At 44.4% G+C, this 22,970-nt stretch overlaps 1 protein-coding gene across 2 annotated transcripts in view; it reads right to left on the reverse strand.

Annotated features, from left to right (window-relative positions):
* CCDC6 (coiled-coil domain containing 6) overlaps positions 1–21,637 on the reverse strand; it is a 44,716-nt gene extending 23,079 nt beyond the window's left edge. For both annotated transcript variants that reach the window (XM_065746818.1, XM_065746819.1), the window contains exons 1-2: positions 21,304–21,637; positions 4,241–4,390 (exon numbers count right to left, since the gene is read on the reverse strand). In XM_065746818.1, coding sequence (XP_065602890.1) covers positions 4,241–4,390; positions 21,304–21,612 — 459 coding nt within the window. In that variant the 5' untranslated portion in view covers positions 21,613–21,637. The remainder of the gene's footprint in view (positions 1–4,240; positions 4,391–21,303) is intronic.
* Between the last annotated feature and the right edge of the window lie 1,333 nt (positions 21,638–22,970).

Consider the following 22,970-nt stretch of genomic DNA (forward strand, 5'->3'; position numbering starts at 1 on the left):
AGAAACAAAGCAGTTTCCTTTTTGTGTGAGAAAACATAGGGCTGCTAAGAAAGATTTTCATTAGAACAAAAAACTGCATTTACAGTTTTAAATCAAAATACTGTTTTTGTATTAATCAAGTTTGAAGTTTCCCACTTAAGTAACAGAGTCAAACTTGGCTGGAAATAACAGTTTCACTAGGAACAGGACATCGTTCAGATTTACAGTTTTTAAGTCCCTCTCCTCCCTCAGCCCCTTTAGCTGCCCCACTTTCAGACTGAAACCATCCAAAGCACACACGGAACACGCAGCGTGCAGGTGCCCACTGAGTTCCAGGTGCTTGTTCCTGCATCCATCTTTGATTTGCACAATAAAAACTAGGCACTTCTTTTCACCTACCTACAGATTGAAACCAAAGTCAGCTGCTGCAATCAGCTTATATCTAGTTAGCAGGATAAAGTGTGCAAGAAGGCACACTGCCAAAATCTCAGCCTAGAGCCAGATGCTGCTAAGATGAAGTGTGTGGTTAGGGACTGGGAGCATCAGCAGGCACTCCAGTGAGCCAGGCTGCTGGTATGGTAATGTTAAGGTGCCTGAAACCAATCTAACAGACACTACTGCTTGATCTCATATTGTGGATATAAACACAGATAGCATATTATTTAAAACAAACTGAGCTGCAATAGCATAGTCTTGCTCATTAAATCATTCTTTTTTAAAGCTTGTGTGGAATCTGCATCACATGGATACTGATGAAGCTTACTTGTTGGATCTGTAGCCACTACGTAGCATCTATAAAACCTTATCTTGGCAATACGAACTGCAGTCAGACCATACTAGCTCAGCAAAAGGCTAATAAGTTAGAAGAGATCTACTTCTGGTATTTTCTATTCTGATATGATTATAAATACACCAGGAAGTGAAATGACTTACTCAAAGAAGTCTCTCTCAAAACACATTCAGTGATCTCACTCACACTTGGGTAAAATCCTCCTTCCCTTTCACTGCCTTTGACTGGAAAACAAAACGAGCCATCACAAATCACTTCAATGCTGAGAGCCTAAGACTGAAAAACTGAATTGCTAATGAGACCGGATCCAATGGTAACACATGGATAAAGTGTTCACTCAGTAAAGAAGTGAATATTTTCAAATTTTTACATTGTGTGTAATTACAGTAACAACTGTTTCCATATACATATACATATCTCCATATAAGGAGAAGCAAAATATGTCCTAGAATGAATCACCTTCACAATGACTTTCTAATAGACCTTGAAATGTGCATAAAAGCTGTAGGAGAGATACTGCAGGCATTGACACAAGATCAAAAACAGACTTAGCTTAATAGAGACAGAAAACTCTTTAAAGAGAGAAGCAGGGTTCCAAACAGAAAGCTTAGCAGCAACAAGAGTGCATGTATTAGTTTGGGTAACTCATAAAGAACAACAGTAACATTCCATTCTCTCTACAAAGATGCTTGCTGATACAACATAAGGTGACACCTGACTTGCTTCCTTACTGTACTGCCATACCCAGGCTGGACAAATAAAACCCAACAAACAAATCTTCACACATTCCTCAGACTACAACCTTGTATACTGTCCTGAAGTTGTTTTTTTTTTTTGTTTGTTTTTAACTATTTCAGCCCTCAAAAGTTGCCCAATTCCTCCTCTGCTGCATGCTGGAAGTTCTTTTCATTAGCAAACTTGTGCCTTCAGCGTGCCTCCTCTTCACATCCAGCTGCACATCAAATAGATGACTGGTGAGTTGACTCTGCTAATTCAGAACAATTTTTATTTACTTGCATCCTCAGGCTGATGCACAGTGCTTCAGAGAGCAAGAAGGATAATACCTTATGTCAACAGACTTAAAATTTTTGAAAGCACTGTCAAGAATCAGACTTTCACAGGGTACCTTTTGCTATAGCTTCCCAATTACTTAACTCCCCTGACTACACATTAAGCTATTATCTTTGGAAGTCACAACATTTTTATTTCAAGGACAGGTACTTAGAGTAATTTGCACTTTCAAAAATAAAAGATATGGGGGGAAAAAAAAGCTATTTGATTTTGAAAAGGATTGCTAGACAGTGTGCAGAATAATGGCCTTTATAAATGAAAGCAACATTAAAAATTAATCACTCTTTTGAGCAGCCTTTTCACAACAGATGTGATTTTCAAGATTTACTTCTTTACATCTCAAAACTGCAACTCAACAACCCCATGTGCACAGCTGCAGGAATAAATTCTCCATCTGAACACTTCTAGCAATACTCTGACAAACACTACCACCATTCTCGAACAATTATGAATGGAGGGCTCTACAACAATAGTTGTGCCAACTTTCCAGAGACAAAGCCTGGTAAATGACACTAAAGAGAAAACATGTGGGAAAGTATAGTGAATTTAGGTAGAGCTTATTAAAATTTTATCAGGAACAAATGTGATGAAAAGCTTTTGTTTACTCCAAAATATCTACTCAGACAGACATTCCCCCTCACCTCTGCTGCTTTTCGTTTAGAAAATCAACAACTGTGCTAATTCAAGGAAAATTAACTGGCAAAAGTACACATTTATTGGGCTTGCATGGTCAATAATAGCTAAGGCCACACAGTTACAAACTACTATTACCAAGCAATGGTATGACACCAGAAAACCACAGAAAGACAGTAGTACTCTACTGAAAATTCTTCTTCTTTCATGCTAGAATCAGTCTGGCATGTAGTGAATGTTTCAACTGTACTTTCTCAGATCAACACTGAAAACCTGCAGTGTTTTACAGCAGCAGCACACAGCATGCTGAACTGGGAAGTTCACATTAGGCTACTAGTGAGGAGCACTGCAGCTCGTGCTCTGGCAGACAGCTTTCATGTTTAAAGCACGTTAGCATCTGGGAGCTTGGCTCCAGTGCTGCTCTAAACACCATGCATAAGCCCCTATAAATATGAAAAACAAAGAACTAAAAACCTGCTACCTGCATGCAAATTCACTCTGTTTTTAAAACCCTACAGCCAAACCAAGTGTAATTCATGCATTTAGCGCTGAAGTGTTGCTTTGCTTTATACCATGTAACAATAAGGCCCCAGGTAACCAGGTTCTGTAACCAATTTCTAAACAGTCCTTTCAGTCAAACAACACTGTTCAATATAGCATCTCTTTTCTTCAGTTGAAAGCTTTTTTGACAATGTCTACATCTTCAATTAGAAAAGAACACTAGATAACTTTTTTATTTTACATTGGCATTGAAAGCAAATGTCCCACTCAGAAACATTCTCATCAGTCCTCAATCAGAATAAGGGGAAACAGTATAGATAAGATTGAGGATATTTAACTTGACACTTAACACGCTATGTGATAATAGGCATTAAACTGACTAAGTGTCAGGAGTGTTCAGATGGGAGGGGGTCAGATAGATGGGATTAGCTCTAATGTTTAGAAACAATGCATTTCCTAACTGCAGGGCTACACTTGCCTCTCAAATCTCCAACTGTAGAATATGAGAAATTCTTAGTGTACAGAGAGGTTATTTAAACTCAACTAATTTTTCATGACAAAGCTTGTACGCAATCGCATGAGAAGAGCCACAGTGGACCACACCTAACTTAGTGCCCCATCTTCCTCAGAGGCCAAAATCAGGCACTGCACACCTATCAGCACAGGGCAAGCAGGTACAGACCTTCCCACAGATTCTCACACCAACTGCAGAAATTAGCACCTTGGGTAACAAAAAGAATTTTCTCTGCCATAAATTGTTCCAGCATCATAAACTTTTTACTTTCAGCAACTAATACATATTAAGAGTTTTAATTCTAGAGAAGCAATTGTTTGGTTAGAAGTATGGCTAAACTTACAGTGTCCTGGCAACCTCCAAGCATCACTGCACATTTCTGTACATAAAGTTAAAGATTTCAGGACTCCTTTGAAATATCATATACATCAGAAAAAATAAAATAATTAAAAAAACCACCTATCTCATTCACTGTTAAAATTAACTGTTAACTATTCTGTAAGACAGTTTAACTTACATCTATTGCTTTGTATCTCTATAAACGTTTAGCTTCTCAATGTGCATTTCGAGATGCAAATTCCACATAATTAAAAAAATAAAAACCACCAAAAATCAACCATCACACACTGCATTTTCTTGCTCTTTGCTTCTATCAGATGCCAGCTTTACAACAGCTACAGCCTGACCACATCCCTGACTGCACTCACACCAGCAAAAACAAAACCTCAACCACCAGAAAAGGAACCACTCACCTGCATCAGTTTTCTTGAGAGTTCATTAGTGAGAAATTCCTCTTCCTTCTCATAGTTTACTGCAAGTGTTTCTTTTTCTTTCTGCAGAGCCTGAATTTTCTTAAACAGCGTGTTACTGATGAATTCCTCCTCCTGCTCTGCCCTTGCTTGCTGTGAAATAAAGACAAAGTTTTTTAAAAAAAGGGAAGCAAGTTTCCACGTTAAAAAAAACTACAATTACTCTGTTCATCCTAATATTCCCTTCCTCCACCCTTCACCTCAGTGCTTGCCTGTCCATCCAGAGAACAGCGGGATGGACATAAGCTCTGTTATCTCTTCCAGCAGAACTGCACCACTCTTCCTTTTTTGTTACCCATCTTTTAACTTTGGAAACTATGCAGATGGTTTAAAGTGGCTCGCCCCCAACTAAATGCATGAACTCCTCAGCCTCTTAATGTTTATAAAAACATTACTGATTCAAAGATAACCACTTATACCTTTGCTGCTCCTAAAAACAAACAACACACTAGAGACACCTCTCTAAATGTTCTCCATCACCAACCCAAGCACAGATGTGAGGCTGCCTGAATTCAGCAGTGTGCCAACTTGCCAGATCCCTTTGGCTGCAGCACTGCACTCTGGGAGGCACACACTGCTCTCTCATGTGGGTATGCCTCTGGTGACAGCGATGGGGCTGGAGGGAACAGCATGGAGCTGTCAGGGGAGGGACAGAAAGGGTTTAGGGAAACGTTCTGCACCAGAGGACAACAGGCATGAAATGGGCTGCGGTCATGGCCCCAGGCTGCTGAATTCAAGGAGCATTTGGATGACACTCTCAGATGAAAGATTTGGATTCCGGATGGTCCCATCTGGGGCCAGGAGTCATGCTGATCCAAAGAAAGACAGCTCTAGAGCAGCCCTCCACCCCTCCTTGCACTCTCTGCTTGTCAGATACTTCTAAGTTGTTTATGCACACTTAAGAAACTTCATAAACAGAATAAAGAAGTTATCTTTCGGAAGTCTGCTCTAGAAAACCACTAAGGGCAACTGACAGCTCACAGCTACAGATGGGTAAAGCCAATTCAAAGCACAGTTAGCCCAGAACATCAGAATGACACAAATACAGAATTCCCAAGCCATAACCTTTAACAAATGAGACCACATAACATTGAGGAGTTTTTTCCATCCCTACAATAAAATCCATATCACATGAACTACAGATTTGTTATTTGGCCTGAGTTTAATAAAATTATACCAGCTTATAGCTTGCAATACATAAGGATTTGTTAATTTTTTCAGTGAAATCTGACTGTGGAAACTTTAAGAAATAGGAACCAGAAGCGTAACTGTTTAGCTTTCATAATGTTCTGCCCCAAACGTGGCAGAATAATCATCTCTTTATACATATTGCACAATGGAAAATGCTAACAGGATTTCATAATGTCAGTGATCTTTTAACTGGAATGATGCATTCCCTAGTAGTCCAAGAGGCAATTACTTCAGCAGACACCTTTCATGCCAACAAGAAAAGTCACTTATGAAGCATAACTGTCTTTAAAGCTAGTGGAATAAAAGAGACAACCATAAATATCCACAGATTTCCAGAATCATAAAATCTAAAGCAGTGGTTTGGAAACTTTTCAACAGAGTCCTCCTCATTTCCTTGTTCCAGGTCTTTCTTTCCCTTCACATCCTCACCAGCGCCTTCTCCCATCCTCGTTGTTTTTGTGCCTCAGCCCTTACACACTATCTGCTACCAGCTCTTCTCTCCCTTGGCACAAACCCAAGCTGAAGAAAAAGATAATAATAAGGAAAGAAGCTTTGGCACAATTTATTACCTGAGGTCCTGCACAGCACTTTCTCTCTAATGTTAGTGCATCTCACCCTGGCCACTATTCCAGCACATTCAGTATGGTTTATCATTGGCCACATCAAGGCAATACAGAGATGTCCAAAAGGTCTGAAGAAATGCTAAACTGTCAGCTTACATCTCAGAGTGTTACAATAAGAAAAATCTGAGTAACATCTCAGTAACATTATTATCCCTTTTTAAATGTAGCTTTACTTCAAGCTACTAACAATCTTATGCCTCCGCAGAAATGTCACAGCAGAGTAAACAATTCAAATTGCAAAGGTTCATTGTCTTCAAATTGTTAAAATTCATGTGTTCTCTTCCATAGTCATCCCCTCCTTTGTCTTCATAGCACAGATTTCCACTGCCAGCTTTTTGATGGTTCAGAGATAGTAAAAGGGAGAAAGGCAGACCAAGTATACATAGAATTACATAAGAAAGCTCTTGGTTTTAAAAAAGCATGGTGCTTCTAAATCGATTTCTCCTCATTTTCAACCTCTGTAAAGTCTTTTCTCCTCATGCTTTGCACCCACCACTTTGAAATAGTAACATTACAGCGCTGTGCCTGAAAAGTCCATCCCAGACAGATGCTGGTGTACCAGCAGGGAAGGGTGCTCGGCCAGCACACAGAAGAGCTGCACACCCAGCCCAGCCCACACCTCTGACCCAGCCACAAGCGAGCAGCCAAAGGACCAGCACAGGCAGACGAAGACACCCAGACAGTCATCTTTTCCCTTCCACCTCCCTCTTTTCTTTCCTGGATCAGCTTCCTAAAGAGGCTCACCACAGGCAGAGTCCTGGCAGACAGAAATAAAGATGAACGGCCACAACTCAGGCTCATTTAAGCTGCTTCAGCACAGTTCTGATGCCCACGTGGTGCAGGACACTAGCGTGCATTCAGAAGGCTCAAAGCAAAAGCTGAACAGGATTATATCTGCCTCCACCATACCAGTGATATATTTCTCAGCTGAACAAACAGGAAGCATTCAAAAACAGTGTGAACTGTAAGTTCCAGATATCCATACATCAAATCAAATACCATGGATGTCCATTTAAACTACTTGGTGGTCTGCAATTTCAGCATCGTCTGTGAAGTAAAAAAAAACATGCTACAATTATGAAAGTGGGTATAAAAGGCACATGAAGCATTACTCTATTTCTTCTAAAGCAACATACTTCGATTCTGAAATTTTCCCTTTATCTTGTTCATTGCTGGAGATAGTTTGGCTGTAATAAAATCATTCGTGTTTATCTTCATATTGTCTGAAATCTATTAGTCATTTAGCCCACAGTCAAGATGATGTTTTATTGCAGTCAAAAAATCCCACATATTGTTTCCTGCACAGACTGTCACTGTAATATTTTTCTGAGCAAACATGCACAGTTTTTGTACAAGTAATCTGCCTCTAAATCAGGTATTTGCATCAGAAAAGAGACCCTGATATGATCAGTAAAAAAAAAAAAAAGGGGAAAAAGCATGGAAATCAGACAGTGGGTGAGCGAGGGCACAGAGTCCATGATTTCTCTGTAATATGTTTCTCATATTACATTCAACATCCAAAAACACCAACAGCAATCCGCTTCATCCCATACAACACCTCACAAAATAAATCACTAAGACACTGTGTGACATACAATGCTAGCATCAGATCAGACAGCCTTTGGAAACCTGAAACATGCAATCTCCTCCCTGCAGAAACAGCCACATTCACCTGCCTGCTGTGCCTCCAGCCTGGGGCCCAGCTAACTCAGAGGACTGCATGGACGCACCCAGTAAGGGGATATGAGTAATTACTGAGGTAAAGACCATACATGTCAAAGACAATCATGTTACTCTGCAAAAATCAAGAATGAAGAGGGGATTTTAAAAAGCTTTTAAAAAACAGATAAAACCCTTCTGTTTCCTAGGAAAAAAAAATCTGACATTTAGACTGCAGTAGTATGTGACATCCCCATTACCAGCAGAGTTGAGGTGGGAAGTGTTATAAAAGAAATCTGTCCTTCTCCCCCTGGGTTACTACTTCTTTCTTCTAGAACTTTTAGAAGTTTCAGAAATCTTCCCATTACTGCAAAGCAGGGTAAGGAAAAACAGGTTCAACATCACGGGCAAGATGTGAACGAAGTCTTGTGTTTTAATTTCAGCACTCTCTTCAGATGCAATTTCAGGAATACGTGTTTCACGGATGGCTCCAGACAGCCCCACACAGTCTGAGAGATAGGTTGCAAAGTATCACTCACCTCCACTAGTGCCTGCAGTAGAGCTGGCATTAAGATTTTAGGGGATCTTGCTGGATCCAGCTTACCAAGCACTGTTCTGATCTAATTCATCCCTCATCTTTAAGGCAAGATCCCCCTCTGTCTCTTTATCACTCACCCATGCAGAGCAGTTTCTGATGGGTGACCCTAGGGACAAAATAAGCCTGCAGATGGAGCTGAAGAGCAATTCAACCTGCTGGCTGTATGCTTCAGAAACTCAATCTTTGCTACTGAATATAGCCTGAAAGGCTGGGGCAGCTTCAGGAGAGATGATCTCAGCTGCCGTGCATGGTACACTGAGCTAGAGCTGTCTGTCCAGAGGTCCTATAAGAAAGCACGAAGAGGTGAACAGGGTGTGAAGAGCAGTAAGGCACCATGACATGATTTTAGAAATATAAAATCTTCCCACAGAACAGAATCTAAGTTTCCCATTTGTGCTGTACCACATACTTGTCCTTTAACAGTGTCAACAGAACTCTGGCCATGTTTTCTGGCACTAGTTTAAAATAATACAGAAAACGTTTGGTCTACAGACACAGTAATTATCCCAGTGAAATGATGCTGTTACCTTACAGGAACTTTCACACTGCAGGGCAGAAGCATTTCATAGACTAGGAAATGCCGTGTGCCTTTCAGACAACAAGAAACACAAACCACTGCAAGCAACGTGCAAGGAAAAGACTGTTCTTAAGAAATGGAAGAAGAATCAGCTCAGAGATGACGGCTCACATTGCTGCAGCCACCCAGCAGCACACCTCGAGCTGTGGGGCCTGTGGGACAAGGAAGGCCGTGGAAGTCCTCCTGTGCCACAGCTGGGTATTGCTGCAGCCATCCGGCTGTCTGCTCCTGGGGGCACAGCTGTGTACAGCAACTCAAGTTCTGGGTCTGATTTAAGTGCTATTTCCTGTTTTATGTAGGGCAACCCCCCAGATCACTTCCTCACTTTCACTTCTGGCAAAAGAGCAATTTTTATTTATTTATTTATTTATTTATTGCTTTTTGTGGGTTTTTTTCTTTCTTTCCCTTTTTATTCTTTTCCCTCTTGTTTTCCCATCTTTAAGTGAATTTTTAAGGATAATGGAGTTATTGTGTATGTTACCTCCAAACAGACAAGGGAGAGGAAATAAATGAATCAGCATCAGACCTCAATCTACCAAGTTTAACTAGTCTAAACATTACCTACCCTGTAGCATTTAGCCACAGACAGAACTGCTTTAAAATAAAGTTTTTATTACATTTCAGCTATTCATTAGTGCCCTGCTGTAAGAGGGGAAAAAGAGTGATCCATAGCTTTTATTACAACAATAAAGGAATACCTGTATGATGAGCCATTATTTCAAGTGTCAAAATACAGTTCCCTTTAATCTCTACTTACAGCTGGTAATTCTCTCTCCCCTTCACCCCTTGCACCCCTTTCAACAGGGTCAGCCAGATTTCAGATGAGCTGTGATGTTTTCAGCTACACACCACCCATGCAGCCTCATGAGAAATCCTCTCAAAAACACAGTTACATTCAAGACACAAGTGCGTCCATGCTGCGCTTTGGATGGTCACACAAGAAATAGCTCTTTAAAAGAGCCCTCAGTATCAACTACCTTCTTAAAGACAGAAATTCAGTTGCACTCACACACACTACATCTCTGAGCATCACAATTCATTGTCTGATGGTGTGCAATTCCATCCCACTTCAGACTTGTACATGCCTAAAACAGCTTCTCTCTGCAAGTTGCTGACCCACAAGAGTCCCAGCAACTGAAAGACACCAAATGAAACAAGAAGGTTATCAAAACAGTTATTTCATAGACACAGTTACACATGAAATCCATGCATTTGGTCCACTATGCAACACTTACGAGAAGATATATGTAATTCACAATTAGTACAGTACAATTCAAAAATAAATGGCTTTCTTAAAGGCATAAAAAATTAAACTCCCTTGAAGAGAGCAGACTACGTTATCAAAATACCGGCTTTAAACAGTTAACTAAAAGGTAGCCCTTGGAAAAGCTATTGCCATAAGAAGATGTCAAGACAGGGTCCAGGAAGCATTATCAACCTTCAAGTAACTTTTACTTAGCAGCTTAACCATGATCACGCACCATTATGCAAAAGTCTTAATGTCATCGAAGACTACGTGGGCATAAAGCTCCACAAAGGCAAGGCAGCACAGCCATGCAGGTAAACGTGTTTGTCAACATTTCCCATTTGGAGCAGTTAGGAATAGCACCATTCACCAGATACATACTGATAACACGAATCCTTCAGTCACTGGGCCGTGCCCATGTGGAAGGAGTGCACAGCCAACTGTCAGGGCTCAGTTTTGGTCTCCCATACCCAAGCCCTGTAACCCGAGCTAACAGAAGCTACAGGCCAAGACAGGAATGACCCAACACGAATAATCCCCGTCTCGGGAACACGATGCTCTGCCTTGACAAAGACAACCAATACAGACAGTAAAATTACACTGTCAAAGCAAACATTGAACCAAAGCTCGACATCTCTCTATTAAACCTTTACTGATGACTGAAAGGTTTTTCCTTTACTCTCGGACATCCGCTGGTGCTGCCATTTCACCAGTGAAATTGTTGGCAATCTTGCGTGGTGAAGAGCTTTCTAGTTAATCAATAGGTGTAAATCAAATAGGTTACAGAAGCACATGGAACAGCTTTTGCTTCTGTTCAGCCTCAGTATAAAAGCTGCTGAAAAACGAAGTAAGGATACACATGTACATCGGTGAACAAATCCCCAACTAGATTTGTAGCTGTTCATTCACTCTTCCTGAGTTTTTAAACATGCAGCCATCCAGGTGGAAAAATGATGAAATGGAGTGGGGAGAAAGAGATCCAATTGCATATTCCTAATGTCAGAGCACACACGGTCACTTCTATTCATTTGGGTTTTTTTAAACTTGTTTTTCGTAGCCTGCATGATCATTAGAACTATTATCCTTTAGAAATGTTGTGATTTTATGTCTGATTTGCATCTAAAATACCCCAGCCAAATGCAATCTGGCTGCAAAATAAATAAATAAATAAATAAATAAATAAATAAATCAGCAGCAGCTAGAATCCTAGCAATGCCACCACTCAGTAGGACAACTTGGAAGAAACGTAACCCTGCTGCAAATTCATCCAGCTACTCTGTAATGTGAGATGTCTGGTGCACAAAAATATAACTAACACAGCTTATTAAACTAGTATAAGTACTTCTTTGCCTCTTTTTTCTGCTACTGGGAAATAGCCATTTATCTCTTATGCAGGCAGGTATTAACTACAAAATATACTGCATTGGGCTGACCAATTAGAAAACTCCTTATTGCTCACTCCCAAAGCTTCAGTGGAAGAAAAAAACCAACAATAAAACACAAAGGATTCAGAAGAACAAAACAGAAGAAAAGAAAAGAAATGGAAGAATAACTAACTACTAGGTGACTAATTTACTGAGAATCTTCTTTTCATCGAGGTATGCATGTCTGTGCCATTAGGCACCCATCCATGCTTTAAAACAACAAACTACTGCACAAACTGCAAGCGCAGCACGCTTTTGTTAGAAGCTGCCATGGCTGCTTCTCTCTTTGCAGGCACAGGAGTGCAAACAGAGGCTGAGCAGTCAGCCCCTCTAAATCATCTGTGATAATACTACTTCGCTTTACCATAGCTCAGATAAGTCATGGCAAGGATGTGGATATACAGCAGTTGGTCTTCTTCACTAGAGTAGATAACAGCCAAAGCATTATCTTGTCCCACCCCACTTCTCTAGGCAGACCACACATTGCTATGGCACAGCATCCCCCACACAGTGCCTCTGCCATTTTCTTATAACATCTTGGTTTTGCTTTTTCTAATGCCTGCTTTCAGTACAGCTTAGACAGTCACCAGGGATGGCTGTGTTCTTCCCCACACTAGCAAGGGGTGCCTGCTCACTCAACACAACTAGCCTGTGAAGGGCACTCCTTTCAAAATCCCCCTTATTTCCTCATGCACACGCTGTCTTTCTAGGAAAGCTGTAACATTACCAATGTCAGTTCACATTCACAGAGCTCACACCGTAACATCCATCCCACTGCTAACACATACTAGCTCTAATTCCAACACAACAAACACGTGTTCCTATTTACCCTTCTCCCTAAACTCATGGATTCAGGTTTCTTTTCTGTATCATTTTGGTCTCTTACAGAACATACAATACCATACATCAAACTCCCATCACTTTTCAGGCTTTCAAGACAAGAAACAATTCTAATGCATAGTGCAGGAGAAGACGCTGAGGAAAATGAAACACCCACATCCTCTGCTCTGCCTGTCTACGAGCAGAGATTTGCAGGATGTGGGAGAATGCACTCATCTTTGAGTATTCATCCCATAGAGAACTGAAAAATTATATCTAACACAGAGAAATAACCATAGACATTTTTCAGGAAATGCCTATCCACCTTTCCATCCACAGAGCAGGAACCTTCAGTTAAACATCTCAATTCTGGAAGCAAAAGGAGGTCACTGCAGATCTTGACTGAGCCAGCACCTCAGGGCCTACCAGGGCACTGCTTTTACCTAACGGACGGATTACTCACAAAGTGGGCTGTAGAAAACTCGTACCCTTCGTTTGTCACAGACGTGGGAAATACTTACTGTCTGAAGCTCTTGAAAAAGCACTGAGAAAAACCTAACTTTTGCAAAAGTCATGGGGGACATTTAGCAAAAGTCACAGTAACTGCTTTTGCTGTTTATTTGGAAGTAAAGGGAAACAACGTGGCGACTACCTCCACTACAAACAAAAACAAAGCCCTTCCTACCTCCGCTGAAAGTAGAAGTTGAACTCTAAGGGACAGGAAGAAACATAACTTGGTATAAGAGGCCGTACATATAGAGCTTTATCACGTCTGACTTAATAAGAATCATTTGCATTTTTATTCAAAACTGAACTGTATCATTGTGGGAATTTATTTTTTTTAGTCTTCGTGGTAGGACTTCTAATTATCACAGAAACACTATGGTTGGAAAAGACCTTTAAGATCATCTAGTCCAACTGCCAACCCATCACCACCGTGCCCACTAACCCACATCACGGCTGGCATCAACACCAATGAAGGAACTGAAAATCCCTAAGCTTTATGGCAACAAGCAGAAGCATCGCATTCTGAGGCAGTTTAGAGAATTAAAACGTCCAACCAAAGCTCACAGAAAGCTGAAACGCTGTGAGAATACTTCGATCTACAGCATGGCTGAGGAGATGCACATCTACCTCCTGCAGCTTACCCCAGCCCAAAAAGCAGATCACGCTATGAAGGCCTTATGCCACGAGTTTCTTGCTCAGTAGGAACACCGGTGCTTAGCTGAAGCAATGCCCTCTCTCCAGGAACTCAGTGAGAGCAACAGAAGACACAAAGATGCGGATGACTCTCGGGAACTGCTACAACTGTCGCTACTGGCAACAGTTAGCCTACATTTTAACAAGAAAGTTGAAAAAGTGACATCAATGTCACAGCTAAATGCTGATTCAATGTTTCTGCAGATGAACTGTTTTAACTTTAACCAAGGAATCCTTAAAACCCCCAGATGTGAGATCTGCACGTCACTCACTCGTGCTACAACCTTTCTGACATGGCCATTCGCCCACTTCCTTTGGACCTAAACCATCTTGCCTTCATTTTTACTTCTTTTTTTCATCCCATGTATTCAAATAGGACCATACTAGTACCCCTAATCAGAGCTCGGACATCCTCCCATCAGTTAGGCAGCAGAACTTGACTGAAGGAGAGGAACTCGAGGCCTCACCCTGCCCACGCCCCCTGGCTGCTGCGTTGGAAGCAGCAGATTGCAGTAGTATTTGCTCTTACTGATCCATAGGAACTTGTTTTGTATTTTATTTTCTGCCTCTCTTCTAGAACATGTCTTTGTCTCATCCACTCCTACTGTTCAGATACAAAACCTGTACAAGATGCAGTTTGTACATTTTGTCCCTATCGTTCTCCTCCTCCAGCTTGTTTTTTTTTTTTTAAGAGTAAGACAAAAAAGGATTCACCCCTTGCTCTGCTGCTAAATTCAGCATCTTCCTCCTACCCCCAAGCATAAAAAAGAGCAGCAAACAACTGTTTCTCTGTGCTGCTCTTAGCAAGCTATGCTGCAATGCATCAGATGCCTACTGCTGACAAATTTTGCTCCTTTGGAGGAGCACTTTCTTCCTCCTTACTCCACATTTCAAGAACAGTTTGTGAGAAACCAGCACTATGTCCTTCTGTGGCACCTCATACACCAAGCTCACTGACCAGCCCTGTTTGCAGAGGCACAGAGCCACCACTGCAAGTGTTCTCAATTTCTACCTGGAATTCCACCCAAGCACACCTTATGAGATGCAGCATGATGACAAAATCTCTCATTGAAATCATTAGCATCTGTGTAAGCCTGCTTAACACACCTGTGCTGCACACAGCAGTACTATTTCCTCTTGTACCACAAAGAGTTTCAGCATTAACAGTCTGCAGGTGAAATCAAGCCCCCTGTGTATCAACACTGAGGACTGAGTGCCAAAGAACGAACTCCAATATTAAATGAAGTCAATATCAGCAGCAGGAGGGAACAATTGATGAAGAAAAGTAAAATTAACTAACAAGTGAAAGAAAAGCAAAGGCCAAGTCACTACTCTAAGAAAGATTTAAGTCAGATTTCCTTCGTCCTTTGAAATGAGCAATAAAAATCAAACTCTTACAGTCAAAACCACAACTAAAATGAAGTACAGATCTTCCAGGACTTGAAAATTATTTTAAATCATTGTCCATATTGGCTTTTCAGAACTGGGATTAGCAGCAGGGCTAGAACTTGGAGATGAGGCCAAAGTTTTACCCTGCCATTCAAAGCAACAGGTGTGTAGCACACAGGGATATCTGTTCCCAGTGAAAGGAGATCTGTTAGGTGTACAGTGCAGAAGAAACCAGAGGAACTCTTTCAAAACATTTAAGTCCTTGGAGATACACTAAGAAAGAAGGGCCATTAGTCTCAGTGAATAAGCTGTGTTCTGAAAAACTCACTACAAACAGTCAGACACAGAACTCAATACCACGTTGATGGGAAGGTTCATTGAAGGGAAGACTGCACACACACAACAGGAAGCCAACAGAAACAAGAAGAACTCTGCATTATTAAAAATTCCCAAACATACTCTGTAATCACAACTCGTACTTTGCTTCCATCCTAAAGTAATTCAAAGCAGTACACCAACATTACTATTAATGGATGACATTCCACCATTATTCACAAAATAACACCAATAAAGTAATAGGTAAAGAAGCACAGCTGCTGTGTAACCCTTCTAGGCAAGCAAGACACAGACGGTTAGCAGAGGTTGGTATCAACTCAGTGGCAATGCTGAAAACAAACTCATTTACTGTAGTGAGGACAGAAACATGAGGGGAGCTATTTGGTGTGCTTTTACAGGGAACAAGTTCTGGCAGATAAGCACAGATCCGTCTTTCAGCCAGAGCCTATCTGTAATAAAGATTACTGCAAAGGCGTAGGCCATGTGCACGGTGCCCATAAGGCTGTATTTAAAATAGCAAAATACGATAACCTAAGTAAGGGCAGAATTCCCAACGTGGCTTACAGATCTTAAAAACACTTGTCGGTGGGAAATGCCTAATGCAATTTCACACCAACGTGTACTAAGCACAATGCTGATCAAAACATTGACTGCACATCACTCTTCATTAAGTCATTTCTGACAAACTCCAGGAGGACAAGATTGCAAGACTGTTTAAAAAAAAAAACCTGTTTACCAACCTCACATATGAAGGGATTCATTGACACAGAGATAAGGGAGCACTGGACTCACCAGCAGTGCTGCAGCACAGGTACTGCTCCACAAGGTTCTCAAGGCTCCAGCAGAGGAGCTCACCTCCACTGCTGTAAACAGCACTGGTGAAACTGATGTGGGGGAAATTAATTTACGGTTCTAGTACCTTTTGGAAAAGAGAAAGAGAATTAACAGTGAGCCTCACAAAATTCAAGAACAGGGGAGAACATTCTTCTTGAGACCATGGCACTGCAGCTATCAGCACCAAATCAGAGTCATGCCTCAAAAAGACATGTGTGTGTTGCTGCAGTTGTGCTAAGTTAGCTGCAGCACACAACAGTCAGCTCACAGAGGAAGAATGATGATACAAGATGCAAAAAGCAAAAGTCGTCAGTTCCAAATAACGCTCTCAGAAACATCTGGACAAATTTGGAGCAGGAAAGCACCTTCAGACTACACCAGGGCATCATATAGCCACAACATACCGATCCAGCACGTTGGACTTCCAGCATCTCAGAGCCTGAAAGCTTCTTCCAGTTGTGCCAGCAGCTATGCACAAGGACCATGCAGCAGCAACACGCCTTTCCTGCTAGCAGCTTGCCAGCACTGCAGCAAACAGCATGGCTTTTACCACCTTAACCTAAGGGTCACAAACTGCAACATCACAAAGTTTCCTTCTTCCTTTGCAGATTTCTGTAGAAGCTCAGAAGAAACTTCTTGAGAAGGAGGCAAACACAAGGTTCAAAAACAAGACAGTCATTTCCTCTGCGCCTGCTCTTCCTGAAAAACTTTGGAGTTTCACTGCGTATTAATTTGCTCATCTTAGCAGAAATCTTGTCTTCACTCCAAAAAGCCAAAAGCCAAAACTGAACAAGGCAGCTGGATCTAAAAGCTGTGAGGGCACTTCCACCTACAGGAGATGCCAGAGAACAGAAGAACCCCCTCTTTCACACTTGCAACACCTACCTTAAAATAGAGAGTAAAAAACAGGCTTTACAAGTACCTCTGCTCAAAGATTAATCTCTTTAGTTTCTTGGTTCCCTTTGTACCTTCTAACTGCTTTCTTACCTCTGTCCTCAGTTGAGCACCTTCCAAAACTCTGTGTTTAGATGCAGTCTGTTCTGCTTTCCCTCCTACCATTCACGTTCTGCACTGAAAAGTCATTTTGCTTTGGAACTCTGGTTCAAACTGCAGGAAAAGAAAAGCACTCTTTGCAGAAGATTTTCACCAACACATCAGCCTCTCCAAACTACCTATCCAGGCTGACATTTTCCACAGCAGCAGATCACAAATGCACACACATCCCACCGCATACTTCCCTGAGAACAAAATGCTAAAATTGCATCTCTTTCCAGCATCTAAATCTGGTTGTTTACTGAGGAAACTGCAACAACTCTGCAACACCACAGAAGATTTTGCCAATCTGTAAGTCCCAGAAAGCCTGCTTGTTTGCAGGAGATGTCTGTTATTGGAAGCCACGAATTTCCCCAGAATTTGTGACTTACAAGCAAGGAAACGAGAGCTGAGCAAGCCTTTTGCTTCCATTGTTTCTCCCAGCCAGCAGAAGCCCGTCCACGTTGTATTGCAGAGACGCAATGGAGACTGCAAAGCCAGGAGACGTAGCCACCCTCTGCTAATGTGCAGTATACAAACAAGGTCATGCTCGGCCCTGAGCTGTGGGTTCAGCCCGAGGGCAGCAGAGGCTCCCAGGAAAACACTGCTGCTTGCATCTTGCAGCACAACAGCCCCCTGCCCCAACACCTGTGCCTCTGAGTGTCACAGAACTCACAGCAACACAGCAGGATTCACGGCAAGCTCACCCAAACAGCACCCACATGGTACTTACACCATCAGTGTTTGGGGTCAGTCTGCTCTGTCTCAACCGATGGTCCTTCCACCCAGATACCTCACAGTGGGATTTTTAGGACTCTTTCCTTCCTTGCAAAGCAAACTGGGTAGAAGAATGGGAAGCCATTCTTGGAAGTCTATGTTACAGCATTAAAACTGCTACACTTGGCACTCTGCAATAGGAACACTTTCAAATTGAGACTACTCACACACACCACCTTTATATCAGTTAAAAAGAAATAAATAACAGAGTAAGGCTTACTACACTTGATTTTTCTGACACTACAGGAGATGTTGGACTATACCAGGCCAACTCACACGAGTTAAATGACCAAACCCAACACCCAAGAGGAAGCATGTACGTACCTGCAGGAATCGAACTGAAACTGGTTTTGTTACAAAAAGCTGCCTGCTTCTATGAGGCCTGTTAAGCAGAAAGAACAACAAAACCAAACTGCTTCAGTATCAATTAAAGAGTGCGTGGCTTTCACTGAGACAATTTTGCGATGTCAAACACTGGAAAGTGAAAATCAAATAATGAAAAGAATCAAACCCAAGTTCTTCGCACCTCAAAACAAACTTCCTGACCCAGACACGGGTGCAGCTGACCCATAGCTGGAGCACTGCAGCTCCTGTGGGACGCAACAGAGCACTCCTCCTCCCCCAGGTTTGCACGTGCTCTGCTTTCACCAGAGAAGTTGTGCCGCCTCAGACTTAGTCCACCAAGTATGACATTTCCTTGAAGACCTCTCACCAAGAAATAAAGGAAGTGCACATAGGAACTCCACTTCTGGTAGCGTATGTAGCACTGTAACCAAAAGTAATGACCTCCCATCACACTCACATAGCTGCAAAGGTTTTCAGACTTCTCCCAACCTGAGCACCATCCTTTCCATTTCCTAAAACAGATATTGCAGAAACATATAACGTAATCATGTAATTAAAGATTGCTACGTACATGCAAACAAGTGAAGTGAACTCAGCTATTTCTTTTTAGCATCCATATCTCCACACTCTCCTCACTGAGTGCGTCCCCATGCTCAGCTACCAACAACAGCAGGTCAGATAAAACTACCACGCGTGTTTATCGAACCTCGTGGCCTTGCACAACAGCAGCAGTGTAATTCCATTTGCATTTCAGGCTGCAGAAAGGAGCAGAGTTTGCACAGCTTTTTGGAAACACAACCAGCATCTGTTCTTATGCATTTTATGAAGTTAGTGAGAATACAAGTCTGCTAAGTCAATACTTCTCCTCAATCAGTTTTCGAAGTACAACTGCTTAACACGGGTCCCCTACACCGGCCAATTTTTTTTCAATCCTGCAATGCAAAGATTAACTACAAAACGTAACTATCAGGATACTTACACAGCAAGCTCCTGAACTGTACACGTTCACACCGACATCAACCACACTACATGCAAACGTGTCATGTTAAAAACATACAGCAGCACAGACACAAGAGAAAAGAAGAAAAAGACTGTTTTCTGTCTGGTAAATCGTAAAGGGAAAACATTCAAAACCAGAAAAGAGGTAGGAGGGAGAAACAGTGTCACTGCAGCACAACGGAGCTCAGAGGAAGGGGCAGTGGGCACAGGGATGATGGGCCACACAGCTGGGAGGGTCACCTCCACCTGCCGCACACAGCTTGCGTCATTACACCTGCAGTTCTGCCTACCCATCCGTTCCACTCTGCTCACATTGCACAGCTCCTGCCCAGCACATGACAGAAATCCAAGCTGATCTGTGAGGGCACAGTGCCTACAGCAGGAAGCGGCCGTGCTGCACAGCCCTGTCCGTGCCACACGCCAGTGAGGAGCTGGAGCAAGGCTGTGCTAGTACCTCCACAACAGCTTACAATCACAACAGGGAAAATCAGAAAACTTTACATTGAACGGCATACCCATGCAAATAGCGCGCATCTCAGTGCTCCAACAAAGCTCAGAGTAACAAAGTATTTTGACTGCAAGTGTTTACATGAAACATTACGTAAATCGCAGCACAAAGTCTCGGAAGCCTGAAAAAGAATTGCTCTGCATTCATCATTCTGCTGCTCGCTGAATTCGAAGCGGTTCACTCAGCTTAGCATACCAAAGGCACAGCGTCTGCTCAAGACGCTGGCTTCCCAGGCAGCCTACAGGTTGCTAAGAAAGTCTAACACCTTTCTCTCTTCAGCCAACGTGTCAAGAAAGACACAGATGGTTCTAGATTTACGAAAAATACTCCCTTTTTCCCAATTAAAACCTAAGGTAACCAGTCCCTACAGAGAACGCAAAAGGAATGCTCATTCACAGCAGCTTGTTTACAAACAGCAGTACACCTACCAGGGGCTCAGGCAGATGCCATGTCTTTTCTAACAGGCAGAGAGAAAATGTCTGACTGACAAGATGTCTTAGCCCCTTCCAGCACTAAGGGCACTGATGCTCCCTAATTAAGACTCATAAAGTACAAACACAGCACTCGGCCCCCCAGCCGGCGCTGTATTTGTCATTCTTGAATAAATTACTTCTGTATTGTGTTTCACGCACTCTTCCGGCCCACATCCTGCTAGCACTGGATGCATACTACTGGGAACAGAGGAAGAGTCTGCCCGCAGGAGCTCCAGATCCCACTCCTTCGCTAGAAGCACCACAACAAACCTCTTCTCAGCGGAACGGCTGCGAGCCGACCAGCGAAGCAGCAGCTGGGAACGAGTGCCTGCAGGTGTGATCTGGAGCCTTCACTGCATGTGTGCCCGCACCGAGGGCCGCTGATGCAGGGCAGCCGTCCCCGCACGCAGGCCGTGCCCATTGCAGCACCCGGCAGAGCGCTGTGACGGCGGAGCCAGCCCGACCCAAACGCCCCACGACGGGCACGGAAACCGTGCCGCGTGAATTACACTTTCGCACGCGTTTTGCTGAGGATCGACGCTTCAGAGCGCCGCAGAGTGAAGACGAACTCAGTTATCTGCCGGTGCTCGGAGCGGAGAAGCAGCCGAGCTCTGCTCTGCTCCCACGCGAGCTCCGGACCATCTCTTCACGCGGCACGGCCGAGTCCGGGCGCTCGGGACACGTCCGCCGCGGTTCGGTCCCCCGCACGAGGCTGCGCTCGCGCTGCAACTCGGGCAACCCGCGGCCGTTCCGTCGGGGCAACCTCGGGCCCGCGCTGCCCGGCGACCGCCGTCCCCTCACAGCCGCGGCCCGCGGAGGTCGGCGCGAGGCCAGGTCCCGAGCCCGCGGTCGCTCCGCCAACTGCCGACGGCCCCTGTGCCCGCGGCGAGCCGGCCCGAGCACGAGGCAGGCCGAGGCCCGGCCGCGAGGAGCCGCGAGGCCCCGGAGCCGCCCCGCCGCCCCCTCCCGCACTCACGATGGTGACGCTGGCCTTGCGCAGGTCGCGGTTCTCTTCCTGCAGCGCCTTGCACTTGAGCTTGTAGGTCTCCAGCTCGATCTTCAGCACCTTGTTCTCCTGCTGCAGCGAGGCCAGCCGGTTCGTCAGCTCCTCCAGCCGGAACGGCGAGATCATGATCCCGCCCGCCTTGCCGCCGCCCGCGCTCCCCGAACCGCCGCCGCCGCCCGGCCCCGCCGACGCCGGGCCGCCCGCCGCCGGCGCTCCCGCCGCGCTCCCTCCGCTGCCGCCGGCGCCGTCCGTGTCGCTCTCGCTGGCGCTGTCCGCCATCGCCGCCACTAACTGCTGCCGCCGCGCCGCCAGGCGAGCAGGGGGCGGCGCCCGCCGCCGCCCCGCGCGCCGAGAGCAGCCGCCGCTCGCGCCGCCCCCGCCACAGCGCCCCCTGGCGGACCCGCCCGGTGCGACGCCCGGACCGGGGGGCGGCCCCTGAGGGCATCCCGCGGGCGGAGCCGGAGCCGCGCGCTGCGAGCGCCGCTGAGGACGTTTCTTCCGCTGCATTGAGCCGCGGACTGCTTCACGCTGCTGCGCCTCGATGGCTTCAGCTCACAGTGATGGCACCCAGATGCTCTGCACCTCTAGCAGTAGCAGCTCGTGGCTTCGCGGGATTCTTCGTTTCTCTGCAGGAAGCCCTGTGGGAGAGCTCTGCGCGGCTCAGCAGTGAGCGCTTAACGCCGGAGCGCACTCTAGCAGGGGCTGCAGTGAAAAGCCTTCAGAAAGAGGGGGAAAAAACACCTTAATCTCATCAGTCTGCCCGGTTGCGTGCCAGAGTTATAAGCGTTTTCCTTAGCCAGATCAGATAACAACCAGGGACTAGAAAAAGGAGGAAAATTCCTTAGTGGAAGAGTTGATTTACATTCAGGATCATTCTCTGACGTGTGCAAAGCTGTGTGCCGTTACTGGAATAGACCTCAGCTTCAGTATTTCACTACTGGACGCTGTAAGACTATTTGAGATGAAGATTTGTTTGTAATCTGATAACTGGAGTCGGGATTGCAGAGCGTGCCACAGCTTGCCCGGGCAAATTTAATAGCACAAACATCTAAATTAGGCAGGAAATCTAACCACAGCCAGTTTGGTGGTTATTCCCTCAGGCGAGAAGGCATAACACAGCGGGGTTCCTGCAGCCCTGCTCGTGGGGAGCCGTGCCAGAGCAGGCGGGGCCGAAAGAGGGAAGCAGTGCGGCTGTGCTGGGTTTGGTTGCTCTTTCTGCGTCTCATCTCTCACACTTCAGGCTCGACTTTCCTGGCCAGCTCCGAGTTTGTATCTGTTGCTCGAGAGAGCAGCAGGTTTCCTTGCCCGAACTAACTCGGCATGAGTGCAAAGCCGTGTCCCAGCAGAATAGGTTGCTCAGGGCCCCATCCAACCTGGCCTTGAACACCTGCAGGGATGGAGCATCCACAGCCTCTCTGGGTAGCCTGTGCCAGCACCTCACAGCTCTCTCTATGAAGAACTTTCCCCTTATAAGTGAATAGTATTTGCTGAGAGTCCAGCAGGCGCCATGGAGCAGCATGCTGCTGTGACAGGTGACATGGCACTCAGGGCTGGCTGAACTCGGCCCAGTCCAGTCCTGCCCGTGCATTTCTGCAAAGTCCTTCTCCCATTTACAGCACAGAGACTAAATGGTACGT

The sequence above is a fragment of the Cyrtonyx montezumae genome, unplaced genomic scaffold (assembly GCF_038088225.1).
Source record: "Cyrtonyx montezumae isolate F1298 unplaced genomic scaffold, pur_monq_1.0 scaffold_4, whole genome shotgun sequence".
NCBI lineage: Eukaryota > Metazoa > Chordata > Aves > Galliformes > Odontophoridae > Cyrtonyx > Cyrtonyx montezumae.